Source organism: Miniopterus schreibersii (assembly GCF_964146895.1).
Source record: "Miniopterus schreibersii genome assembly, chromosome: 6".
In the NCBI taxonomy this organism is placed as follows: Eukaryota; Metazoa; Chordata; class Mammalia; order Chiroptera; family Miniopteridae; genus Miniopterus; species Miniopterus schreibersii.
In genome coordinates, this window is record NC_138107.1 from 89,441,949 (window position 1) to 89,463,885 (window position 21,937).

General features: G+C 48.8%; 1 protein-coding gene across 1 annotated transcript in view; it reads right to left on the reverse strand.

The window, feature by feature from the left end:
- PDE10A (phosphodiesterase 10A) overlaps positions 1-21,937 on the reverse strand; it is a 270,609-nt gene that overhangs the window by 153,114 nt on the left and 95,558 nt on the right. The window contains exon 2 of the mRNA XM_081141071.1: positions 13,850-13,984. Within this exon, the coding sequence (XP_080997197.1) occupies positions 13,850-13,898 (49 nt within the window). The 5' untranslated portion in view covers positions 13,899-13,984. The remainder of the gene's footprint in view (positions 1-13,849; positions 13,985-21,937) is intronic.

The following is a 21,937-nucleotide window of genomic DNA, read 5'->3' on the forward strand; positions in this document are numbered from 1 at the left end:
CGGTAGTTTTAAGGAAGAGACAGCCTAGAGCTAGCTCACAGAGAGAACACGGGATGACACACTGGCAGGGCCCCCCCTAGGGTCAGAATGTCCAGCTTGAAATCCAAGTAGCCAGGATCTGTTTGGATCTGTCTGGAAATCAATTCATGGCCCAGGGCATTGTTGAGAACAAATGAACTATCAGCCAGCAAGGCAATTAGTGGAGTTTAACAGCTGTGTGTCCTCAAGGAAAGCAGAAGAGCTCCACCCCACCCGTAGGTACCACTGTCACCCCAGGGTGACTGTGGGCACACCCAGAGCTGTGCTTTCCTGAGGAACAACAGCAGAGGCTTATGCTGTGTGTGTGTGTGTGTGAGAGAGACAGAGAGAGGGGGAGAAAGAGAAAAAAAGGGAGAGGGAGACAGAGAATAGGCTTCATTAACATAATCTAGCCAGTAACAGAACAAATAAATAAGCAAATACAACAACAAATTCTGGGTGGAGGAAGATCAGGTATCCAGAGTTGCTACAAGATATTATCTGAAACGTCTAGTTTCCAACAAAAAAAAAATTATGAGGTATGTAAAAAAACAGGAGCCCTAGCTGGGTGGTTCAGTTGGTTGGAGTGACATCCCATACACCAAAAGGCTGTGGGGTTGATTCCTGGTCAGGGCATGTGCCTAGGTTGTAATTTTGATCCCTGATCAGGGTGCATTATACGGGAAACAACTGATCATTGTTTCTCTCACATCAATGTTTCTCTCTCTCTCCTTCCCTCCCTTCCTCTCGCTTTAAAAGTCAATAAAAACATATCCTTGGGTGAAGATTAAAAAAAAAAAAAGAAAGAAACAGGAAAATATGACCTACACACCGGGTAGGGAGTGAGGAAAAGCTATAAATAAAAACGGAACAGAAGCAGCCTATGTGAGTGACCAGATGTGTGATTTAACAGGATATTTCAAAATAGTCATAAATATTTCAAACTAAAGGAAATCCTAATTAAAGAGTAAGGGAAGGTATGATGACAATATTGCATCACATAGGAAATATCAATAAAAAGAGAAAAGTTATGAAAAATAAAAAGGTGGAAACTATAGAGTTGAAAAGTACAATAAAATATTGACTATAGGGAGTCAACAGTAAATATTAACTAGTGGAAGAAAAAATTAGCAAACTTGAAGATACTGTAGAGATTAGGCAAGCTAATGAGAAAATTGAATTTTAAAAATGAACAAAACCCCATAGAAAAGTGCAATACCATTAAGCATACCAACATACATGCAATGGAAGAACCAGGAGAGACAGAAAAATGAAGAAAAAATATTCAAATAAGTAATGGCCGAACTTCCCCAATTTATTGAGAAACAGTAATCAATAATCTACACACCTAAGAAATTCAATGAACTCAAAATTTGATAAACCGTAAGAGACCCACAGACAGATACATCATAGTAAAAAATGCTGAAATCAAAGGAGAAAATCTTGAAAGCAGCAAGAGAACAGTGATGCACGTCGGAACCCCAGTAAGTGAACAGCTGACTTCTCGGCAGAAACACTGGGGGCCAGAAGGCAGTGGAATAAAATATTCAAAGTGCTTGAAGAAAACAATCTGTTAACAAGAATGCTATAGCCAGCAATACTTCAAAAACAGAAAGAAAATACACTTTTTCCTAAGCAAAAACTGAAATAATTTGGTGCTAGCAGATCTCCTATATAAGAAATACTGAATGAAGTTTTTCAGGCAGAAGACAAATTCTAACCCACATGAGCAAAGACCACCAGTAAAAATAATTATGTAATTATAAAGGACACTATGCATGCATATTTTTCTATTTCCTTTACTCACTTAAAAAGCAACTGTTAAAAGAATTATGTAAAATAATGTGTGTAATGTATTGTTGGGCCTATAACATATAGAAATGTAATACACGTGTAATATATTTGCCAATAACAGCACAAAGTAAGTGAATGTGGGCAAAGCTGTAATTGCTAAGGAAATGACAGAGAGTAAATTAATAATTAAAAGAATGTATTGTTAGGGTTATAATAAAGATGATGCAATATGTATGACAATAATACAATAAAAAGAGGAAAAGAGAGCTATAGAGGAGTAACATTTCTATATCTCACTTTACTTAAGCTAGTAAAAATTGGAAGCTACTCCTGATAAGCTGTATATCATCAAACAGTAATCACAGAAAAGTAACTAAAAAATGCAGTGACCATTTCACACCCACTAGAATGGCTACTATGAAAAAAAAAAAAATAGAAAATAACAAATATTGAAAAGGGTGTGGAGAAATTGGAACCTTTGTTCATTGTCTGCTGATGGATGAATGGATTTAAAAAATCAAGGTCTATACAGTCAATGGAATAGTATTCAGAATGGTCAACGTGGTATATTTTATGTTATGTATATTTTACCATAATAAGAGGGAATTCATTGTGACTGCAGGGGAAAATAGAGAAAACATCCCAGTGTTAGTCATTCTTCCTGCTGAGAGCAGTGAGTATAGGTTCCTATTAACCATAGAATAAGCACCTCAGGAAATTATTTTATTCTTCAGACTTGGTTCCATTAAGTTAACCTCATGAAGTGAATCCCTCCTTTCCCTTCAATGTCCCAACTTCTTATTGTCAAAAAACAAAAAACAAAAAAAGGCCACATTCCCTCAGTCCCTGAGTGCTAATTTAAGTGATATGAATGCCTCCCCCAAACATCAGGGAGATTACTCAGTAAGACCACTAGTTGCTCAAGGTACTCTTGGTTGAGCAGCCACAGAAAAAGCAGGGGACCTCTTGGTTTTATTTATCAATCTCTTCTGTCTCTGCAGAAACACTTAGGTTAAGCCTTAAATTCTAGTCAATTCTAGTCAATTGTTATAAAAAATGAAAACTGGGATAAACAATCCTAATAAAGGCTGCTACCGAAGAGAAGGCAAGACACCTGGACTGGGGACATACAGAGGGAACATTAATTGTAATCATGAATGTGAGAAGTGGCCTGATGTAGTAGAGAGGGGTTTGAAATCAGAAAGACAAAAAAAGAGTGAAAAAATCATTAATAAAATTAAAGCATCACATTAGAAAATATTCACTCAACATCAAAGAAAGCAGTAAAGGAGAGAAAAGTGGAAAAACAAGAGAGACATGAGATATACAAAAAATAAAAAGTAAAATGGTAGACATAAATCTAACTGTTAATAATAACATTAAATGTAAATGGATTAAACAATCCAATCAAAAGGCAGAGATTGCCAGACTTGGGGAGAAAAACATCCAACTACTTGTTGTCTATAGAAGACACACTTTGGATCCAAAGATACAAACAGGTGTAAAAAAATGGATGAAAAAGATATATTACACAAACAGCAACCACAAGAAAGCTGGAGTGACTAGACTAATATCAGACAAAGTTGATTTTTTTAAAAATGTTACTAGAGATGAAGAGGGACATTTTATAATGAGTTCGATTCATTAGGAAGATAAAACCATACAAATATATGCACCTAACAATAGAGCACCAAAACACATAATGCAAAAACTGAAAGAACTGAAGAAATGGACAATTCGACAATAGAGACTTAAATACGCAGTTTCAATAATAAACAGAACACTGAGACAGAAGATCAACAAGGAAATAGGACACTGGGATAACACTGTAAACCTACTTGATCTAACAAATATCTATAGAACACCACACCTAAGAGGAACAGAATACACATTTTTCTGAAGAGCTCATGGAAGGTTCTCTAGGGCAGACCATATTCTAGGCCATAAAACAACCTCAATAAATTCAATAGGACAAAAATAATAGAAAGTGTTTTATCTTGGCCACAATGGAATGAAATTAGAAATCAGTAACATGGAGAAGTTTGGAAAACTTACAAATAGGTGAAAATTAAACAGCACACTTAAACAACTGATGGGTCAAAGAAGAAATTTTTAAAAAATCAGAAAATACTTCCATACAAATGACAATAAAGATATGCCATGCCAAAATCTATGTAATGCAGATAAAGCAGCGTGTAGAGGGAAATTCATAGCTGTAAATGCCTATATTAAAAAAGCAGAAAGCTTTCAAATCAATAACCTACCCTTCCACTTTCAGACCCTAGGAGGAGAAGAGCACACCAAACCTAAAGTGCAGAAGAAAGGAAGCACTATTCACACCAGACAAAAGGTGGAAAAAAACCAAAAGGCCATCAGCTAATGATGGATGAGCAAGTGTGGCATATCCGTAAAATAGAACATTATTCATCCATAAAAAGGAATGAAGCATTGATACAGGCTACAGCATGGATGGATCTTGAAAACATCATTCTATGTGAATGACGCCAGTCACAGAAGACCACATACTGTGGGGTCCCTTTCATGTGAAAGTCCAGAATGGAAAATTCTACATGCAGACAGGAAGTAGCTTCATGGTTGCTTAGGGCTGGGGAGGAAAATGGGGAGGGGTGCAGAGAAAGATCGCTAAAGGGCATGAGGCTGTTCTCTGAAGTGATGAAAATGTTCTAAGATGGACTGTGGTGACCATCACACACATCTGTGACTATGCCCAAAATCATGAAATTTTATGCTTCAAATGGTAAATTATAGCTCAAAAAAGCTCTTTTTAAAAAATCATCGCCCCACTTGCAGGTGGTTCCTCACATTAGCAGTATGTCCTGTTCATTCACCTGTCTGCAGGTAACATCATACAGGATATAAGGGAATTTGGAGGAAAAAAACTTAAAATGCCATTTGTTACCCAATATATTGTGTAGATTCGGAACTGGAGAGAATTAATCAATCAGGTTTGAATTTAATGAACTTTGTAACTGGTTACCTGGTGCGTCCTGTGCCACTTTACGCCTGGTTTATTAGAATAAGGTTCGTGACTCATGGGACTTAGAATGAAACCCGTCTTCCAGGGGTCAGTGGTGAGAGTACTCACCAAGTGCCCATCATGAGCAGTCTTCCATCACCGGCTTATATCTGAATCCAAAACAACACTTAAATCATGCAACTAGGTTCTCTGTGCCCTAGCAGGACCTCTGAGAAAAGTCACTGCTTTTTACTAAATCACCTTCCTCTTAGGAGATGACCATGCAGATGATCTCACAGGTAGTAGGATGAGAGAAAGTAAAGCACTTGAACTGGATGCAAGCTGATGGGCAGTTCTGGTCTGGAAACTGTGGGATACTCAGCTGATTATTTCTGCAGGACAGAGGCAGAGCCCCTGTTTGTAATTTCGATTGTTTGTGTGCCTCGTAGCTGACAGTACACAGTGAAATGTGTTGCACTTTAGAATAAACAGCTCTGTCACAGAGCACTCGCCATCCTACAGGCAGACAGAAGGAGGGACACGTTCAGACCAAGGCCCTGACTCAGGTGCCCGAGTGTGGATTCCCGGGAACAGGCGTGCTTATCGCAGAGCCCGCCCCTCCATCCTGTCCAGGTGGTGGGTGCAGACCACCCACCTCCGTCATGGGTGGCTCTGCGCCTTCACAGGTGTGTCTCCTTTGTCCTCTGAGTTTTTGCAGAAGCAGGACCCCAACAGCACAATGGGTGGCCCCACTGTTGTTTGTACTTTCCCAGGAGAGCCCGAGAGTGCAAGCTGCTGGGCTGCTCTGCGCCCGTGCCATTTGCTCTGATTCCACAAACACTGCTTTGGTGAATTTCTAACCTGTTCCAGCACTGCCCGGTGCTGGGGACACGTTGGTAATAAGCTGGCTTCTGCCACCAGGAGAGTCACAGTCTGGAGAGGAGGGGGAGGAACAGATGCAGAATACAAGAGATACAAGAACTGCTGTGGTGTCGGCGGGGAGGACCACCCACCTCCTGTGTGGGAGGGGGCGGCTGGGGAAGACGTTCCTGCCTTGGCCTTGGGACCAGTCTCAAAGAGTGACTGTTAGAGAAACGAAGGGAAGAGAAATTCCCCAGGCGGGGGGCGACTCACGTGCTCTCAGAGGATGTGGGGGGGCAGGAAGCGGTGGGGCCGTGGGTACTGCAGCTCAGGTGCAGCAGGGAGGGCAGGAGGGTGAGGCTGGGAGGTGTGCAGGGCCCTACCAGCTATGTTACAGATACTTTCCTTCGAATACAAGCCATGCTTGAGCCCTGACTATGGAGTGTCCTCAGGGTTAGGGTTGGGGTTGGGGTCAGGGTCAGGGTAGGGTGAACCCAGAACACCCCCAAAACCATCTGCTTAAGGAAAAGTCTGTGTCCAGTGGGTGCAAAGCAGGCAGCAGGTACACTTTATAACTAATTTCTAAAACACCCTGCCCTTTCCCTACTTCCTCCTGACGGTGTCCACTTCTGTGTCACAATGAAGGCAGACCGTGTTCCCTGACGTCAATGGGCTTTTTGCCGGAGCCAGGACAGCACGGCCGCCCCTCAGGGCTTGATTATAATCTCTGGCACGTGGCTGGCAGCTCCCCCAGCCAGCACACGCTGCACTGCGACAGAACTGCCCTTCTGGGGACACCTGTACGTACCAGACCCCCCGCCAAGAGCAGAGAAATTTCCAACAACATTTTAGAACTCTATTTGAGTGCCGTGAAGTAGACTGTTAGGATCCACTAATTCTCTGTGGCAGAGTGAAAGACAGTGTGTGGACTCCTGAGCTGACAAGCACGCAAAATCCCGAGACCCAACAGCAGAACACGGCAGCCGCCCTCAGGTATGCCCGGAGTAACCTGAGCCCGCAGCGGGCCCTGGGCCCCCCAAGGAAGCCGGAGTCCCCACGTCATCGGAGGAATGAAGGCGGCCCGACATTAACGTGCCCTCTCCTTATCTAATCTGCACGAGAGCCAGGGAACCAGGGGCTCTGACAGTCTCACCAGGACCCGCTCTGGGAAACAGATGTCAAATACAGAAAATCTACCAGCAGACAGTCACCCTCTACAGGGACCTGTGGTCACCAAATGCCCACCACTCCCCGCCCTCCATGCAGGCCGAGAAAGCTTAGCGACAAGGAGACCATGTCTTTCAGAGGCAAAGGATACGCACTTCACTCACTCAGACTCGCTTTGGAGAAGTGGAGGCTGGGTTTGCTGTCAATGCCAGGCTCTCGGGTTGTTTGCAACCTTGCAGATCATTAATTCTAATGAGACAGAACTATAACCATCCCCAAGTCTAACAGTGTAGCTCATGCTTTGCAGTCACGGTGTCTTACACCGGGGTGGGGTCCAGGCCAGCAGAGGCGTGTTCCTCTTAAGAAAGCCACCGAAAGAGACTGGAGGGGAATGCTGGGCCATCAATGCTTCAGCCACCTCCAGGCACAGGCCGCGGGACGAGACGTGGGTCATCCCACTGGGTTTGGGAGCCGTGAAGGGTTCTGCGGGGAAACCCATACGAAGACCAGAAAGATGAGGCACAACTGGGCTGCCTCCTGTCTCTCACTCACGTTGATTCACCAAGTCTCCCCCGACCCACTCGCGAGTCCCAAAGAAAGACACCCAGATGCCTAGCGGAGAATTATCAGCTCAGAGCTCTCACAGGAAAGTTCACAAGTTGTTTGGATGTGAAGTCGAAGGAGCACGGACCTCGACTGGACGCTGTCTGCTGAGAACAGTTAGGAAGCATCACATGCTTGAAAGCTCTGAAACTCAGTCAATTTGCTGAATTACTCCAAAGACCACGCTGCACTCTGCTCTTTGCTCAGTAAAACTTGGTCTTAGGCCACAAGCAATAAAATGCGACCTGAGCTTCCATGGGACCTCGTCTTCCTGTCTCCATCTGGCCTCTTCAGTGCCCCCAAACCACCACTCCTTCCCAGCAGATGCCTGGCCCCCCTCTGGCCCCCTCCTCCCTGACCCTCACCCATGGCTACAGGATGGCAGGGGGGCCGAGAAGGCGACTGGGGCCCAGTCGGCCCAGGTCTCCTCATTTTCAAATCCCTTGAGATCCTCTAAGGAGTGTTGGTGGCCAGTCCATAGTAGTAAGGACGTCACTTCTCAAGTCACAAATCAGATCACCAAGGAAAAGGAATGGGACAGTCGGCAGTGGGAGTAGCCAAGTCACGGCAAACATGGCTTCTAGCATTTTCTCTCACACACACCCACACATGCTCACACAGGCTCCCCAAGGAGGGAGGGGGCGCGGCTGCAGCAGCCACACACAGTGCGTTGTCCCTGACGGAGAAGTTCTGTATACGTTTGGGAACCGGCTCGAGTTCACAGGCTCGGGGCCAGCAAACACCGTGGGTGTTGTTGGCTGTGGTCCTCGAATGATACCCGCTGCCAGACGGGCGATGCATACAGTGGCGACAGCTCTGGGGGGCCGCTCGTGCTCCTTCCAAGGAAGGGAGACAGCCTGAGAGAAGAACAGGAGGAAGAACAGGGGACCCACCGAACCTGTACCCCAGCCAACGTCACCGCTGCCCAGCCCACGGAGGGAGGGGTGTGCCTAAGACAAGCCCAGGAAAGCTGGCCCAGGGACAACAATGAGGGGCACTTCCCTGCAGCCTTGGCTTCTTTATGGGGTACTTTCCAAGAAGCGTCCTCAGGGAGTTTACCCACATCATCTTATTTGTCACCACTGAACCCCCCAGAGGCATTCCTGTCCTCACCGTGCATCACGCCTGCAAATTCACCAGCGTTGGCCACTACAGAGGGAAAGGAAGAATCTATGAGATTTAATCAACAGCAAAAAACCCCATTGATTAGCTCTTGTGAACAGGTTTCACTGACCAGGGAACGCCCCTTTCTGCAGATTTATATGAGATGAGAGATTAAAATAAACACACAAAGAGATGGAGAACCAAACAGATAAACAATAACATCTTTCCTGCTATGAATGTGACCATCTCATACTTTTGGTCAAGGAAAACAGAAAAGGCATACTATAAAGAAATACAGCCCGGCTGGCGAGGCTCAGCAGTTGAGCGTCGACCTGGGATCCAGGAGATCTCGGTTCGATTCCCGGTCAGGGCACAGGCCCGGGTTGGGGGCACAATCCCCAGAGAGGGGCGTGCAGGAGGCAGCCGGTCAATGACTCTCTCATTGATGTTTCTCTCTCTCTCCCTCTCCCTTCCTCTCTCTGAAATCAATAAAGATATATTTTCTTAAAACGAAAAGAAATACAACCAATTAACTCCATCATTAGTTGATAAAAGTCCAGAGCTAAACACACGGTTATGGTGTGTATCTGTGGCTTCCCATCACTCTCCAGTCAACTCGCTCCTGTCTGTACCCTTTAGGTCTCTTCTAAGAGCTCCTCCCCTCACTGCAAACCACACTGTCCTCATGTGCTCCTTCTCCAAGGGCAAAGCTCCATCCCGGAGCAGGGGTCTCGCCACATCCCCAGCACCCAGCACTGCGGTCTTCAGTGTGGTCCTTCCCAGCACAGAGAGCTCGAGCCGCCTGTCAACTCCCCCGATTCCAAACTCCCAAGAAGGTACCCATGGGGAAGACACGCGGGAGTTCTTGTAAAGCTTTCCAAGGCAAAACCTTCCCAGCCAGAGAGAGAGAGATGGTTTTGGATTTCATTATGTCTCCCAATAGCATGGCCCTCAATGAAGACCAGGTCTTCAAAAACTACCCTCGAGGTGGGAAGGCAGATTCCATGAATCCAAGGGATTGTTCGAATAATTTAATGTAACATGACTGGGTTACTTCCAATATGACTGACTATAAGTAGACTTTCAGTTGGAAAATTATTCAACTGAATAACTGGGGTGTAATTTTCTTTTAATGTATCTTTATTAATTTCAGAGAGAGGAAGGGAGAGGGAGAGAGAGAGAAACATCACTGATGAGAGAGTCATTGATCAGCTGCCTCCTGCACGCCCCTCACTGGGGATCGAGCCCACAACCCGGGCCTGTGCCCTGACCGGGAATTGAACCCAATCTCCTGGATCCTAGGTCAATGCTCAGCCGCTGAGCCACGCCGGCCGGGCGGGTGTAATTCTTTTGATATTTGAGACGACTGTTATAATGTAAGTAACAGATCATTTTGATGAAGGGTAAAATTCGGAGTCTATTTTTTAAAACGTCTCCATAACTTAAACACAACAACTGTCTGCACTATTTGGACAACAACTAAAGCAATCATTTGCTGATGGTGAAGCCTTCATTTCAATACTGCAAGTGTTGTTTATTTGCACTCAAAATTGCCCCCTCCTTCCAAAAACAGTCGTGATCGCCTAAATAACACAGGTACAATGAGAGGAGGAGTGGACAGGGCCGCGGTCCTCCAAGAACTTGGAGGGAAAGGGAGTGTTTGTCCTCTGAGTGGGGCAGCTGTCCTCCTGGTATAAAATCTAACCCTGTTGGTGCAGAAACACTCCCGGGAGAATGCAGGGGGAGGGCGACTCGGGCACATCTGTGCAGCGTCTGGCTCTGTAGAGCCGGGAAGAACAGTCTGAGAAGCAAAAGCATCCCTGTCACTAGAAAAATGTTCTTGACTCAGTAACAAGAGCCTCTCAGTGACGTTACCGTTTTCTGGATGAGACATCCTTCAAGGATCTATTTCTGTCCGCCTTCCTTCTCTGTTCCCTGAGCAGATCCTGATTATTGTTTCGAAGTCCTGGGTGTCTCAAGATCAGGGAAGAGGTTTCCATGATCACAGACAGGAAACATTCTGGTTACTAGAAAGGGATTATTGCCTTTATAAGCCAATAAATTAATGTTCTGACGAATACTTAAGGTGGCAGCCTAATATTTTGTTGGATAATTGATAAAGTTCAGGTTCTGATCCGACACTGGTAGAGTCAAAGTCACTGCCCCCCCCCCCCCGATCCTGCCCCCGGACCCCAGTGATTCCCTTTGGCCTCAGTGTTAACACTTCATTTCCATTAAAGCTCCAAAGACTAGGTTTAAATCAGTACATTTTGCTAGGAGCTTCCTGGCAGCCAAGACAAAAGGGGAAAGCTAAGTAATTAATTCTCATTATTGATAAAGGGATCCTTTGGGAACCAGTATTAAAAAATACTGAGATCTAGTTTTCATTTAACATCTGAATTTTAGGGACAAAGAGACTTGTAACAATTTCACATGGTTTCACTCAAGGAAGAGCAGCTTGGAGAAGAATTTTTAGAAGATGAAACACTCCTCTTAGCCTCAACCCCAGGGCTATTCCTATCAGAGTAAGGGGATTCGAGTTTACTGAAGTCTTTGAAACACGCCAACCCTGTAATCCTATCTAGGAGTGTTAGCATACAAAATTTTGCTTCAAATCAGTTGTTTAAAACATAGAAAATGTTTCCCCATGAAAAAGTGATCTTGAAATTACAGGAATTGCTGAGGGAAGCCCAGGCAATCCTATTGGACCCCAAATGTAGTTGAAATGGTGCTAACTGAAATTGTGATGAAATGTCCCATTTTGGTCCCGGGACCTGCAGCCAGCCTGTCGCAGAGGCTCCCCCAGCCCTGCCCCGTGGGGCTGGCACTGACCCCCCGTCTCTGCTGGACTGCAGTCCACACCCTGGTCACAGGTCCTGAGAGAGCGCTGGCCCAAGACTCGACGACCCAGCCCCAGGCCGCCCTCCCTCTTAGGAAGCAGCCTCTCCGAGCCTCAGAAGTCACATCTCCAGCCACGGGTCAAGAAGGCTGCGGGTGGGGGTGGAAAGCTCCTCTGTAAATCAGTCTCAGGGAATCCGTGCTCATTGCTAAGAATTAAATTACAGATTAGATTTTGAAAGATAACTGTTGGAGCTCTGCTACCACATGTTGACTGTTTTCTGGGTTCGCTATTTCCCTGATGGTAAGCTCTGGTTCGTAGCTGTTGACGTGGCCTTCGCCTCGGTTCTCACGGGCAGGCGACCTATGATTCAGTTTCCTAAATGCGTCAAATGCATGGTCTTGCTTTTGGCATGTTCCTCTTACATTTTTCCAGGATTTTACTGACGGTTTTTCTCTGTTTACTTTGTTACCGCTTCTGACAAGCATCTCTCTCCGCCCAGGCTGGTCTCTGAACCATCCCCTCCCCCTCGGGACCGAGAGCAGGGGCATCCGGCAGAGGTGGAAACAGCCGCGCCTGTGCCTTCCACGAGCAGCCACCCGCCACTCGCGGCCACCGAGCCCCGGAGATGCGGTGGTGTGACTGCGAAGCTGACCGAAATTCCACTGAGTTTTAATAAATTTCAATTATAACGGGCACACAGGGCAGGTGGCTACCCAGTAATGGGACATTTTGTTGGTTTCCACACGGGAACTGAATTTGACATTGGGGTTGAGTGTGCGTGTGCGCCTGTGTGTGTTCCTGCCTGTGTGTAACTCCTGGTGCCCCTTGAGGTTTGTGAGGAGGGACACGCGGCCTTCTCCCCAGGACATGGCTGAAACAGGCGCCCTCACTTTGCTCTCCACCCCCTTGCGGGAGAGACTCTCCACCTGCTGTGAGGCCACCACGGTTTGCTGCTGGTAGGCTCAGCCCCATGTTCAAAACAAAGAACAGACCCCCTGACGCCACCCCCCTGCCAGCCACCATCCCGCCTCTTCGTTCTACAAACTGACACTGGAGGTCACAGGGCATTCACCAAGCCACGTCCCATCACCATGTCCCCTGGGCTTGTCACACTTGCTCACTGTCTCCTTAAAACGCTTCCTCCCCTTAGTCTCTGGGCCACTGCACAGCTGGTCCCCTCCCTCTTTCACCTTCATGGGGACACCTCTGCTGCCTGAATCCTAGATGCTCCAGTGCAGCAGGCTGGGGCTCCGCTGCTCTGACATTGCTCGCTCTCGGTGTGGCAACCAGCACAGTGACGCCAAACACCCCACCTCTTAGGACTCCTCGGCTCCTGTCGGTCCCCTCAGCCCCCGAGTCTCACCTCTCACTGTCTACTCAACGTCTTCCAGGTGTCCATCTAAGGGGCTCCTCGCCCTAACACCTCAAGAGAACAGTTCTCAGATCTCCTGCTCTGCATATCTGCACCCTGCCTGCTCGTCCCATCAAGACAAACAGACCTGGGACAAAAAGACCACCAGACCAAACAGTCCACCAGGAACATGTCTTCTCTTTCTTTGCACGTCCCCTCCAACCTGTCAGCAAGATCCACCAACCTTGCCTTCAGAATGGTGCCCGGCCTAATGTGGGGGCTTCTGTATTTCCTACGCCCCACCTAGAAGGTGAGCCTGTGGAGACGGGGACCATATCTTGGCCCTAATTGGGTTCCCGGGGCCAAGAGTGAAACCAGCGCAGAGCAGGAGCTGCAAGACGTGTGCAGCGGGAGGACAGGAGGCGGCCACGCGAGCAGACCCAGCTACCCAGGTCCTCCGCCAGCCCTGGGCTCGGTCCCTCTGGTTTGTGTGAACATAACAGAAACAGACAGCTCGGAAGGTGCAAGTGTTTTCCTGTTGCAAACGTACCTCACCTACAGACTGACCACCTTTAAAGAGGGTCACCACCCTCTCTAGGTTAGAAACAGGGACAGGCACATTTGTTTCATATATTAGCAACTTTGTTGCCAACATATGAATAGTCTCATTTCATTAAAATAATTTAAAATAAAACAGGAACTTGTTTGCTGGCTACTCTGTTTAGCCATAGGAACTATCAGATAAAAGAAATATGAAACTGTTGGCATTTGAAGCACTCTTGCCTGGTGGGGACTCGGACACGACACTACATTGTGTTAAATGACTCACTTGGCATTGACGTTAATCCAGGTGCCTGACCTAACCTTACAAATAACAGAGATAAGAAGTAGATCCGTCAGAGAAGCCCTCAAAATACACAAAATTAAAGAAAAGCAGCCATACGGGTTTTCAAGAACTCACGCTCGGCCGCTTCTACGTTTCCAGGTGCTTTTCTAACCCAGAGAACCCACAGCCTTCCCACCGCGGACAGTGTCCTCCCCGCGGCCCAGGAGGCCCCTGCTCAGAGCGAGGACAAAGGTCACAGGAGGGCGAGAACAGCCGGGGACAGAGTCCCAGCCGACCCCTGGGTACCTGAGGCGTTGCGGGAGTCCAGGCTGCCTCCGGCGGGCTCATTGCTCATCTGCTCCCGGGCGTCTGTCCTGCTTCTCAGGGTCAGCAAGGCGGGTCCTTTGCTCCCACTTTTCAGTGTGAAGGGGAGGCAGCTGCCTGGAGAGAACAGGACGTGGTATTAATGTCACCTACTCCAGAAATGTCCCATTGTAATCAGGGGTCTCCCCGGAGTCTCCAACCACAGAGAGATCCTTTATGGACGTGAGACGGTGTGACCAAGGTGGCCGCTGACCCTTGATGTGGGGGTACACACACAAACCCACATAAACCCCCACACACACAGATTCGGAGCCGTGACAGCCAGGAACGTGCGTCAGCTAGGACACCTGCGCAGACCTTGCCCGTGGACGCTGAGAGCGGCTCCAATTTTTTCCATTAATTTTAGAGAGAGTACAAGGGACGGGGGAGAGAGAGAGAAACATCGATTGGTTGCCTCTCACGCAAGCCCCAGCCGGGGCTGGGGATCGAACCTGCAACCAGGCACCCGGGATGTGAGTTCACACGAGCGGTGCCGATCTGGTCGTGGGAAGGGCTGGGAGACCCTCCCTGTTATTTGTGTCCATCAAGACGGCACCGGTGCCCACAGGGAAACTCCGCAGGGCGCTGAGGTTTTAGAGTAGTGACCCAGGAGAAATAATCTTAGAGATGACACAGGGCTCGGTTCAGACGTATGTGGAGTTCCGGTCAAGCTGGCGGCGTAGGTAAACGCGGTACTAGAATCCCCCCTTGACTGTGCGAAAATTACAGCTAAACTACAGCACCACCGTCATTCGGAACCGCCTGAAATCTAGCGGAAAGGAAGTCCTACCACTAAGGATTTAGAGCAGCAGCCACATCGACACTGACGGGAGGGCCAGAGACTTGGAACAGGCTGGTCTCACACCCACGCGTGGCAGGTAAAAATCGAAGGGGATGTCTCGGCGGCGGAGGTTCCCTGAGGAGGGGCCCTAGCCTCACTGCTGGGACTAGGACTCTGCCCCTGCGGGTGGGACAGAGGGCAGGCCGGTGAGAGCTTTATGGCCCTGGCTTCCCGGGGTGAAGGGTTTATGATGAAGGCACTTTCCTCTTCCCCTGAACCTCGCCGAGGAGAGCACGCGCCAAAGATCTCACATCAGGTGCTTGGGACAGAACAGTTTCATCCCCGATCCAACGCGTTACCCCTTAAATTGAAAACACTGCATTGCTTCTTTTTTGCTCTGTGGTATGTGACACTCTGGGGTATGAATTAAGACCCAAGAACATTTCCTAAGAAGGAAGGTGGACCTGAACTCCTCGGCTGCTCTGAGAGCCCGCCTGTCATTCTCACTTCCTGTCCCAACGCTAACTGCCACTTAGGGACTCTGACGTCCTAAGTGGTTCCAGATTCCATCGGTGTCCACAGTGAAGAGAAAAGCAATGGGATCCAGATGCCTACTCTGGTAAACAGGTCCTTTGTCGGGAAAATACATGGAGCAGGACGGACTTTCATCAATGCTCCTGAGACCTCTACTTCCATACGGGGTCCCTGTGCCTTTGCACCCCGTGAGCTCGCAGCCCCTGTGCACACTGCCCCGCCTGCAGGTACCGCCCATCTCATATTCTTGGTCTCCTTTTTTATATTTTATTTTTTTTTGGGGGGGGGGGCGCTTTCAGAAATCATTTTGCTCTCCTTTTTAAGTAATTCGTTGACTGTAATGTTTTAAATGACTCATAGTGAGTACAGCTTATGAGATGATACTGATCTATAAACTAAGAGAAATTAAGGCTTTAATAAAATTCCCGCAGCTGCTGAAAATTCCCGAAGAACCACTTAACGATGATCTCGTCACATCTAGCTACGAACTGTCCATGTTGAAATTACGGATTTCATGGCATTCCACTGTCTTCCAAGCCTAGGGATGCCAAGGTGCTTCCTTAGATGGACGCAAATCACTAAAACCACAGGTTTGTATATTGAAGTGAATATATTCTTCCCCAAATTTTTGAGTGGAACAGAATAATTTACACGAGTATGTCAGCTAATTCTACGTAACGAATCTCATCTTGATATTAGATAAACTTTATGGGAACCTGCTTCCCAGGCCGGGCCAGTGCTGGGCTAGGCAGCAGCAATGAGGGCTCTGCCACCCCCCACCGTCCGCGGGAGCTGAGGCGCCTCCCTCCACCCTGACCCTGCTCTGCCTGCGTGCAGCCGGGACGCAGTGTCAGAGGTCAGGGTTAACTCACACTCACGCCAGAAGACCACCAGGTGGTGAGACCCTGGGGCGTCTGGAACGCACAAAGTCCCTAGTCTTTACCGGCACTGAGCACTCGGAAAATCAGGGTTAACACCCTGTCACACCTCTGCAGGTAAAACAACACAGCCTGCCGAACTTAGGAATTCTTTTTTTTTAACTTGTTATAGAAAGTACTCGTTTTGTATTGTTTTTAAATATGTCTTTACTGATTCCAGAGAGGAAGGGAGAGGGAGAGAGATGGAAACATCGATGATGAGAGTCATTGATCGGCAGCCTCCTGCACGCCCCCAACTGGGGATCGAGCCCGCAACCCGGGCCTGTGCCCTGACCAGGAATCGCACCCCGATCGCCTGGACCCTAGGTCAATGCTCAACCGCTGAGCCATGCAGGCCAGCCACGAACTCTGTTAACATTTGATCCAGAATAAGTAAGCATATATTTTGCCCCCAGAAGCTTAATTTGAACAGCACTTTTGTTTGAATTCAACATAACACTTCCTCTAAATTCAATATAAACCAAAATGTGAGCACACCCCCAGGTACCCTCAGCTCTGGGGAGTAAAGCTAAGGACTAGGCCTCACCCACAGGTCTCTGGTTGCAGCCGGGGCAAGAGATGAACACAGCTCATTCCTTCACAGGGGACAGGTGAGGGGCACAGTGATGTGTGCTGAGTGGGTCTGAGGAGGTGAGTGTCCCAGGCAGGCCGGGCTGTGGAACTCTGACCTGGATCGAAGTGACAGTTCTGAGATTTATTGTAGACAGTCCCCAATTCCCTTCGGTTCTCCTCTGCCCCCCGTCCCGTTGCATTCTCAGTAGAAGGGGAGAGGGCTTGTTACCTGGCATAAAAAGATCGCCAAGGCCTTTATGCTTATAACCGACATACCCTGCAGAAGCAGCGAGCGCTCGCTGCCCTGCCTCACCGGATGCAACCCCTGCTCATGCACAGCAGAGGCTGTGCTCACAACCCGCAGGCGGGAGTCGGAGCTGCAACTCCAAGTCGTGCCTGCCGGGCCCGAGCCACCGTGCTAGAATTGCTGGCAATTCCTTACCCAAAACTCTACATTTTCAAAGCAGCGGGGAAGGAACCACCCCCAGCCTTTTCCGGAGAAGAAAGGGAGGCCGGGAATTAAACCCCTCATCTTGGGCTCTGTTTACACCCAGGTGCTGGTTCTGATTTGCTGCCTCCGGTCAGTCCCTTAGTTTTAAGCCAACATCGAAGGTGTGCACACAAGCAAGGAAAATCAAGGTTTGATTATTTCTCTATCTTCCCTCGGAGGTTAGTCTGTGAATTTTATTCCAATAATAAAATCTCTCTCGGAGTTGCTGGGAAGTAGGGGGAGGAACTTCATTTCAGTGAGAAGCGCACCCCTTGAATTATGTGAACTATCCCGGAATCAGGGCTGCTGGGGTGTCTCATTGTGCGCTGCGGGTTTGGGTTTGCAGCATGTAGTCCATCAACATTGAGAGAAAGGGTTGAGCGGCGGTCACTGAACCACTGCCCAGAAATCAGCTTTGTTTGGGTGCACGCTCACGGCTTCGCCTGGGAAGATTTAACGCCAGGAGACTTTGCCAGATAGTCGCTGTGCAAAACCAGGGACTTTATGTAAACTCACAGACTTATGATGTTGCAGTTGGAAAAGACAGTAGAAGTCACCTAGTCTAACCTCCCAGGCGCTCAGATTTCTCATCTATAAAATGAGGCTACAAAATCTTTCCCGCTCTCCTCTGGGCCGTTTTGAGACAGAGTGTCACCGATGTGGAGCGTGGTGAGATAAGAAAAGCTCTGTAAACGCAGTTAAGTCATTACCCGCATTATCATCACTGTGGGAGGCTGGCAGGTAAATAGCTGGACGGTTAGGAAAAGATCAGCTAAAAGTCAGCTGGCAACCTTGTCTCTGCCAACCTGAAATGAGGACTGTTTCTCTTTGATGTCCTCGTGAGAGCCACTTAGCCTCTGAATGTCACGTGTAATTTCAGAGTTTCTTTCATCCTGCCGACCAGGTCCTCATAGCTCCTCTCAGGTCTGCTTACCAGGGTAATTAATGGAAGTTTGCTCCAACTTTCACGCTCACTGGAAATGGCTGTAATCCAAGGTGGTTTACTTATATTGCCAACAGGCGGTGGCAGGAAACACGCAGTGAAAATCTGAGGTGCGGTCAGCAGGTGACCACTGGGAAGTCAGCAGGCCGCCCATCATTCACCGGACAGCCTCGAGTCCAGGGTCACCTCTCACTGGAGCAGGGGCGGGTTCCCTCTCCAGGGACACAGGGGACCCCGACATCGCAGTTGTCCGTTAAAGCTCATCTCCCCATGGTGGGTCAAGCTCAGGGTTCCTGACACCTGGGCAGCCAGAGTGAGGGCCCTGTGACCGGGTAGCTAATAGCCCAGGGCTGTTTCTGGAAGTCAGAGCACCATCCTGCCAAGTCCGAGTGGCAAGGGTCCGTATGAGGGCCCAGGAGCCGGGAGCTTATGCCCTTCCCTTCCATCCGCCTTCTCGGGCCCAGAATCTGCGCGGAGGCCCGCGCCCACAGAGAGCACCTCCAGCCGTGATGACCACACACCAACCGCACTGTGGATCAGCTGATGTTTCTCCTCAGAATCACTAAACTTGCAGCCAAATTTTACCCCAGGTCATGATTCTTACTCAGGAGCCGGCCTCGAGGTCGACGAGATGAGCTTCGCAGAGAAGCCGACACCCACCCAGGGGACCGTGAGACCCGCCCTTGCCAAGCACGAGGGGCCTTCCAGGAGCCCAGGGGCTCTTTGCAAGGACAATCCTGGGCTCCTAATCTTCTCTCGTCCTCTCCCCAAAAATGTTTTGTCGTCTGCCTGGGTCCAGGGAGGGGTCACAGAAGGAAAGCTGATCCCTAAGTGACAGACGGCCCGGGGAGTGTCCCGTGCGTGGGTCGGCTCTCCGGCTGTTTTCCCCAAGGCCAGAGCCATGGTGGTGACTCAAGAACTCGATACGTCTGTGGAAATCTGGAGGAGCGGCGAGGGTGGCCAGCAGATCAGAAATCAGGAAAGAAATCAGCCGTGTCTTTTTCGTCCAGTCGCCTGCTTTATTACAAGGAACCATCCAGTGTGCTTGTTTACGCAGTGAAACCTGACTTTAATAATCGTTTCCAAAGAAAAATGAAGACATTTTATTTTGTCCAGCTGCTCTTCATCTCGGACTGTGGAAAGACCTACACTCAAAGCTGCTTCGTAAGTTTGCAAAACTGAGACTGGGGGAAGGAAAAAGGGAAAGAAATTACTTTTTTTCTTCTTAGACAACGAGGTCTTGGTGTTTAGCTGAAAAGTAGTGAAAAATCCAACTGTGCCAGCAATACCCACCCAGCCCACCGTGCACGTGGTCAAGAGGCCGTCGCTGTGCTGCAAGGACCGTGAGCAGGGATTCTGCTGCGTGACTTCTTCCCGCGTCCCGCCCGCCAGGCTAGTCTGTTCTCCGGGAGGGCGGTCAGCTCTGCCCCGGTGCTTCCCGTCCGAGCCAGTGCCATCGTCATCATCGAGCTCCTTTACTCTGCGGCGCACCTGCAGAGCCTCTCTGGATGCATCCTGACCGCGCAGAGGCGGGCGTGTGCGTGGCGGCTACAGCGCCGGCTCCATCCCAGAGGCAGGGACTTGGGGTGCAGGGTGCTGACCCAGGGAGACCATCAGTCTTCCTGCTCCACTTGGAGCTTGTCGGAAATAATACACATGTTGGAAAATGTGATGGTTTGAAGACAAAGAATCGTGCGTGACTCCCACTGCCCCCGGGATGGTGACGTGACAGGGATGGTTAGAGTCCTGGAAGAGCTGGGGTGGTAAGAGAGGGGGGTGTAATGAAGGTATTTTTAGGTGAAAGTGCATTTCTAAGCCGTCCATTGTGTGGGTAGATGGTTAAAGTGTAAAGTGGCCTGGAGAAAGGCAGCAGGGAGCAGTGGCCTCGGCCTCAGGGACACTACGGCCTCCAGGGGCACGGGTGTCCCCATATGAACTTGAAACCACTCCTGGGCCCAGGTCCTCAGTCTTTCTTTATTAGCTAGACTATGGAAGAGTTACAGAAAAAGAAAAGGAATTTTCATTTGAAATGAGGCTAATTAAAGAGAGGTTAGAAGAATGGATGCATTTAAACCTCTCCAGTTAAAATGCAGCTTCAGTGAAGCTGAGTGTCAACCACCTTCACGTGGAAAGTCCCAGACACACGCAGGGATTTTTTCACCCTGATTTTGTTCTCTAACTTACAGACATGAAGAGATGGAAAGAACATCAGGATATGGGGGTAAACTACTTACAGTGCCCTCAGATTCGGAAGGCGGGAAACCCATTTTCAGAAAAGGATTGTGTTGGGAGGCACTTAAAGGTAACAAAATAATCACCCCCACGTGCTCCCACCACTGGGGGGCGGTACCCCAAATGCTCAGCTCACTTGGGAGCCCAGATGGTAACCAGGGGTCCCCACCCCGTGGATCCAAGGTTCCCGGGGATCATTCAGAGTCTTAGCAAACCTTAGACTCAGATTTTTTTAAAACATCTGCTCGAGGAGGCCGACAGTAGTAATTACGTCAGAGCTGGCCCTTTGTAAAGGGCAGAATGAGCTTGAAAGTCCTCATATCTGTTCTCAAACAACCATACTGGCTGTGGATTATTAGGCAGGAAAAAGCCCAGGTTATTTGAAAAGGCAGACAGACTAGCTTCAGACACCTGGTAACCTACACGCCAGAGATAGTGGGACCATTTCTGTTGTTTGCAATAGAATGACCTATGCAGTTAGCTTTTATATATATACATAAAAGTCATATATGCATGTATGTTTTCAGTAAATATGCCACCTGTATATGTTTCTCAAAAAAAATCACTAGAAGACGCACTCCATTGTAAAGATGACCAAAAAACACACAAACCTGCCCCAAACTCAAGACAGGATACAAAAACCAGTAGGGCATCCTGAGACCCAGTAAACCGAGAGCTCAGTGAAAGTCACCTCATTCCAGCATTTCCAGTCCCCTCCTGTCATTTTTATAAGGCTGAACTCAAGAATCACTTTTTCTGAAGTCTTCCCAGAGGCCTGGGTCCCCGTGTCACATAAATCGCTCCCCCCAATCCCAGAGCATTTTCTGCATTATCCTGAGCTCCAGGATACATACGAAATGTGAGCACATGTGTGATTTGCAAAGATGACAGTAATGTAGAGCCCAGGAACCCAAGCCAGCTGCAGGACAAACACTCCACACCCTAAAGGCTGCCGGAGTCCCCTCGCGTGTCCCTTGGGGGAGCCACCGTCCTGGGTCCTGGGGATAGAGCACATGAGGGGCAAAGCCTGGCCCCCAGAGAGACGGGCGGTCAGGAGATACAGGAGTCAGCGTGAGGCACAGTGGTGAGCGCCGCACAGGACGGTCTGGAGAGGAGAGTTTTGAGGTGTCAGGGAAGTTCGGGAGCCCCCGTGACTAAGTGGGCATTTGAACAGAGGCATGGAGGGAACAAAGGAGGGAGCCCCGTGAACATCTGGGGAGGAGGGTTTGCAGAAGCACCAAGAGTAAATCCAGAAGTTGGGGTATGCCTGGTGTGGGGGAGTCAGAGCAAAGACTGCGTGGCTGGAGGACAATCTGCGGTGAGATGACGACGCCAAGGTGCCGCGTCAGTACCTGGAGAGCAGGAAAACGCCAACATGCATCACATTTACAGACAATACCGGAGCCACCGTACGACAGAAACAGCAAACCAATGTGACGTCCTGATGATCCGGGTGCGTCGGAGGGACAGCTCTCGAAGCTCTACCCTCGCCGCACTCATCCGGGAAACGCTAGAGGCCGCCCTCTGAAGCCCGAACTTCCCACGTGAGCCCCAACCCTGC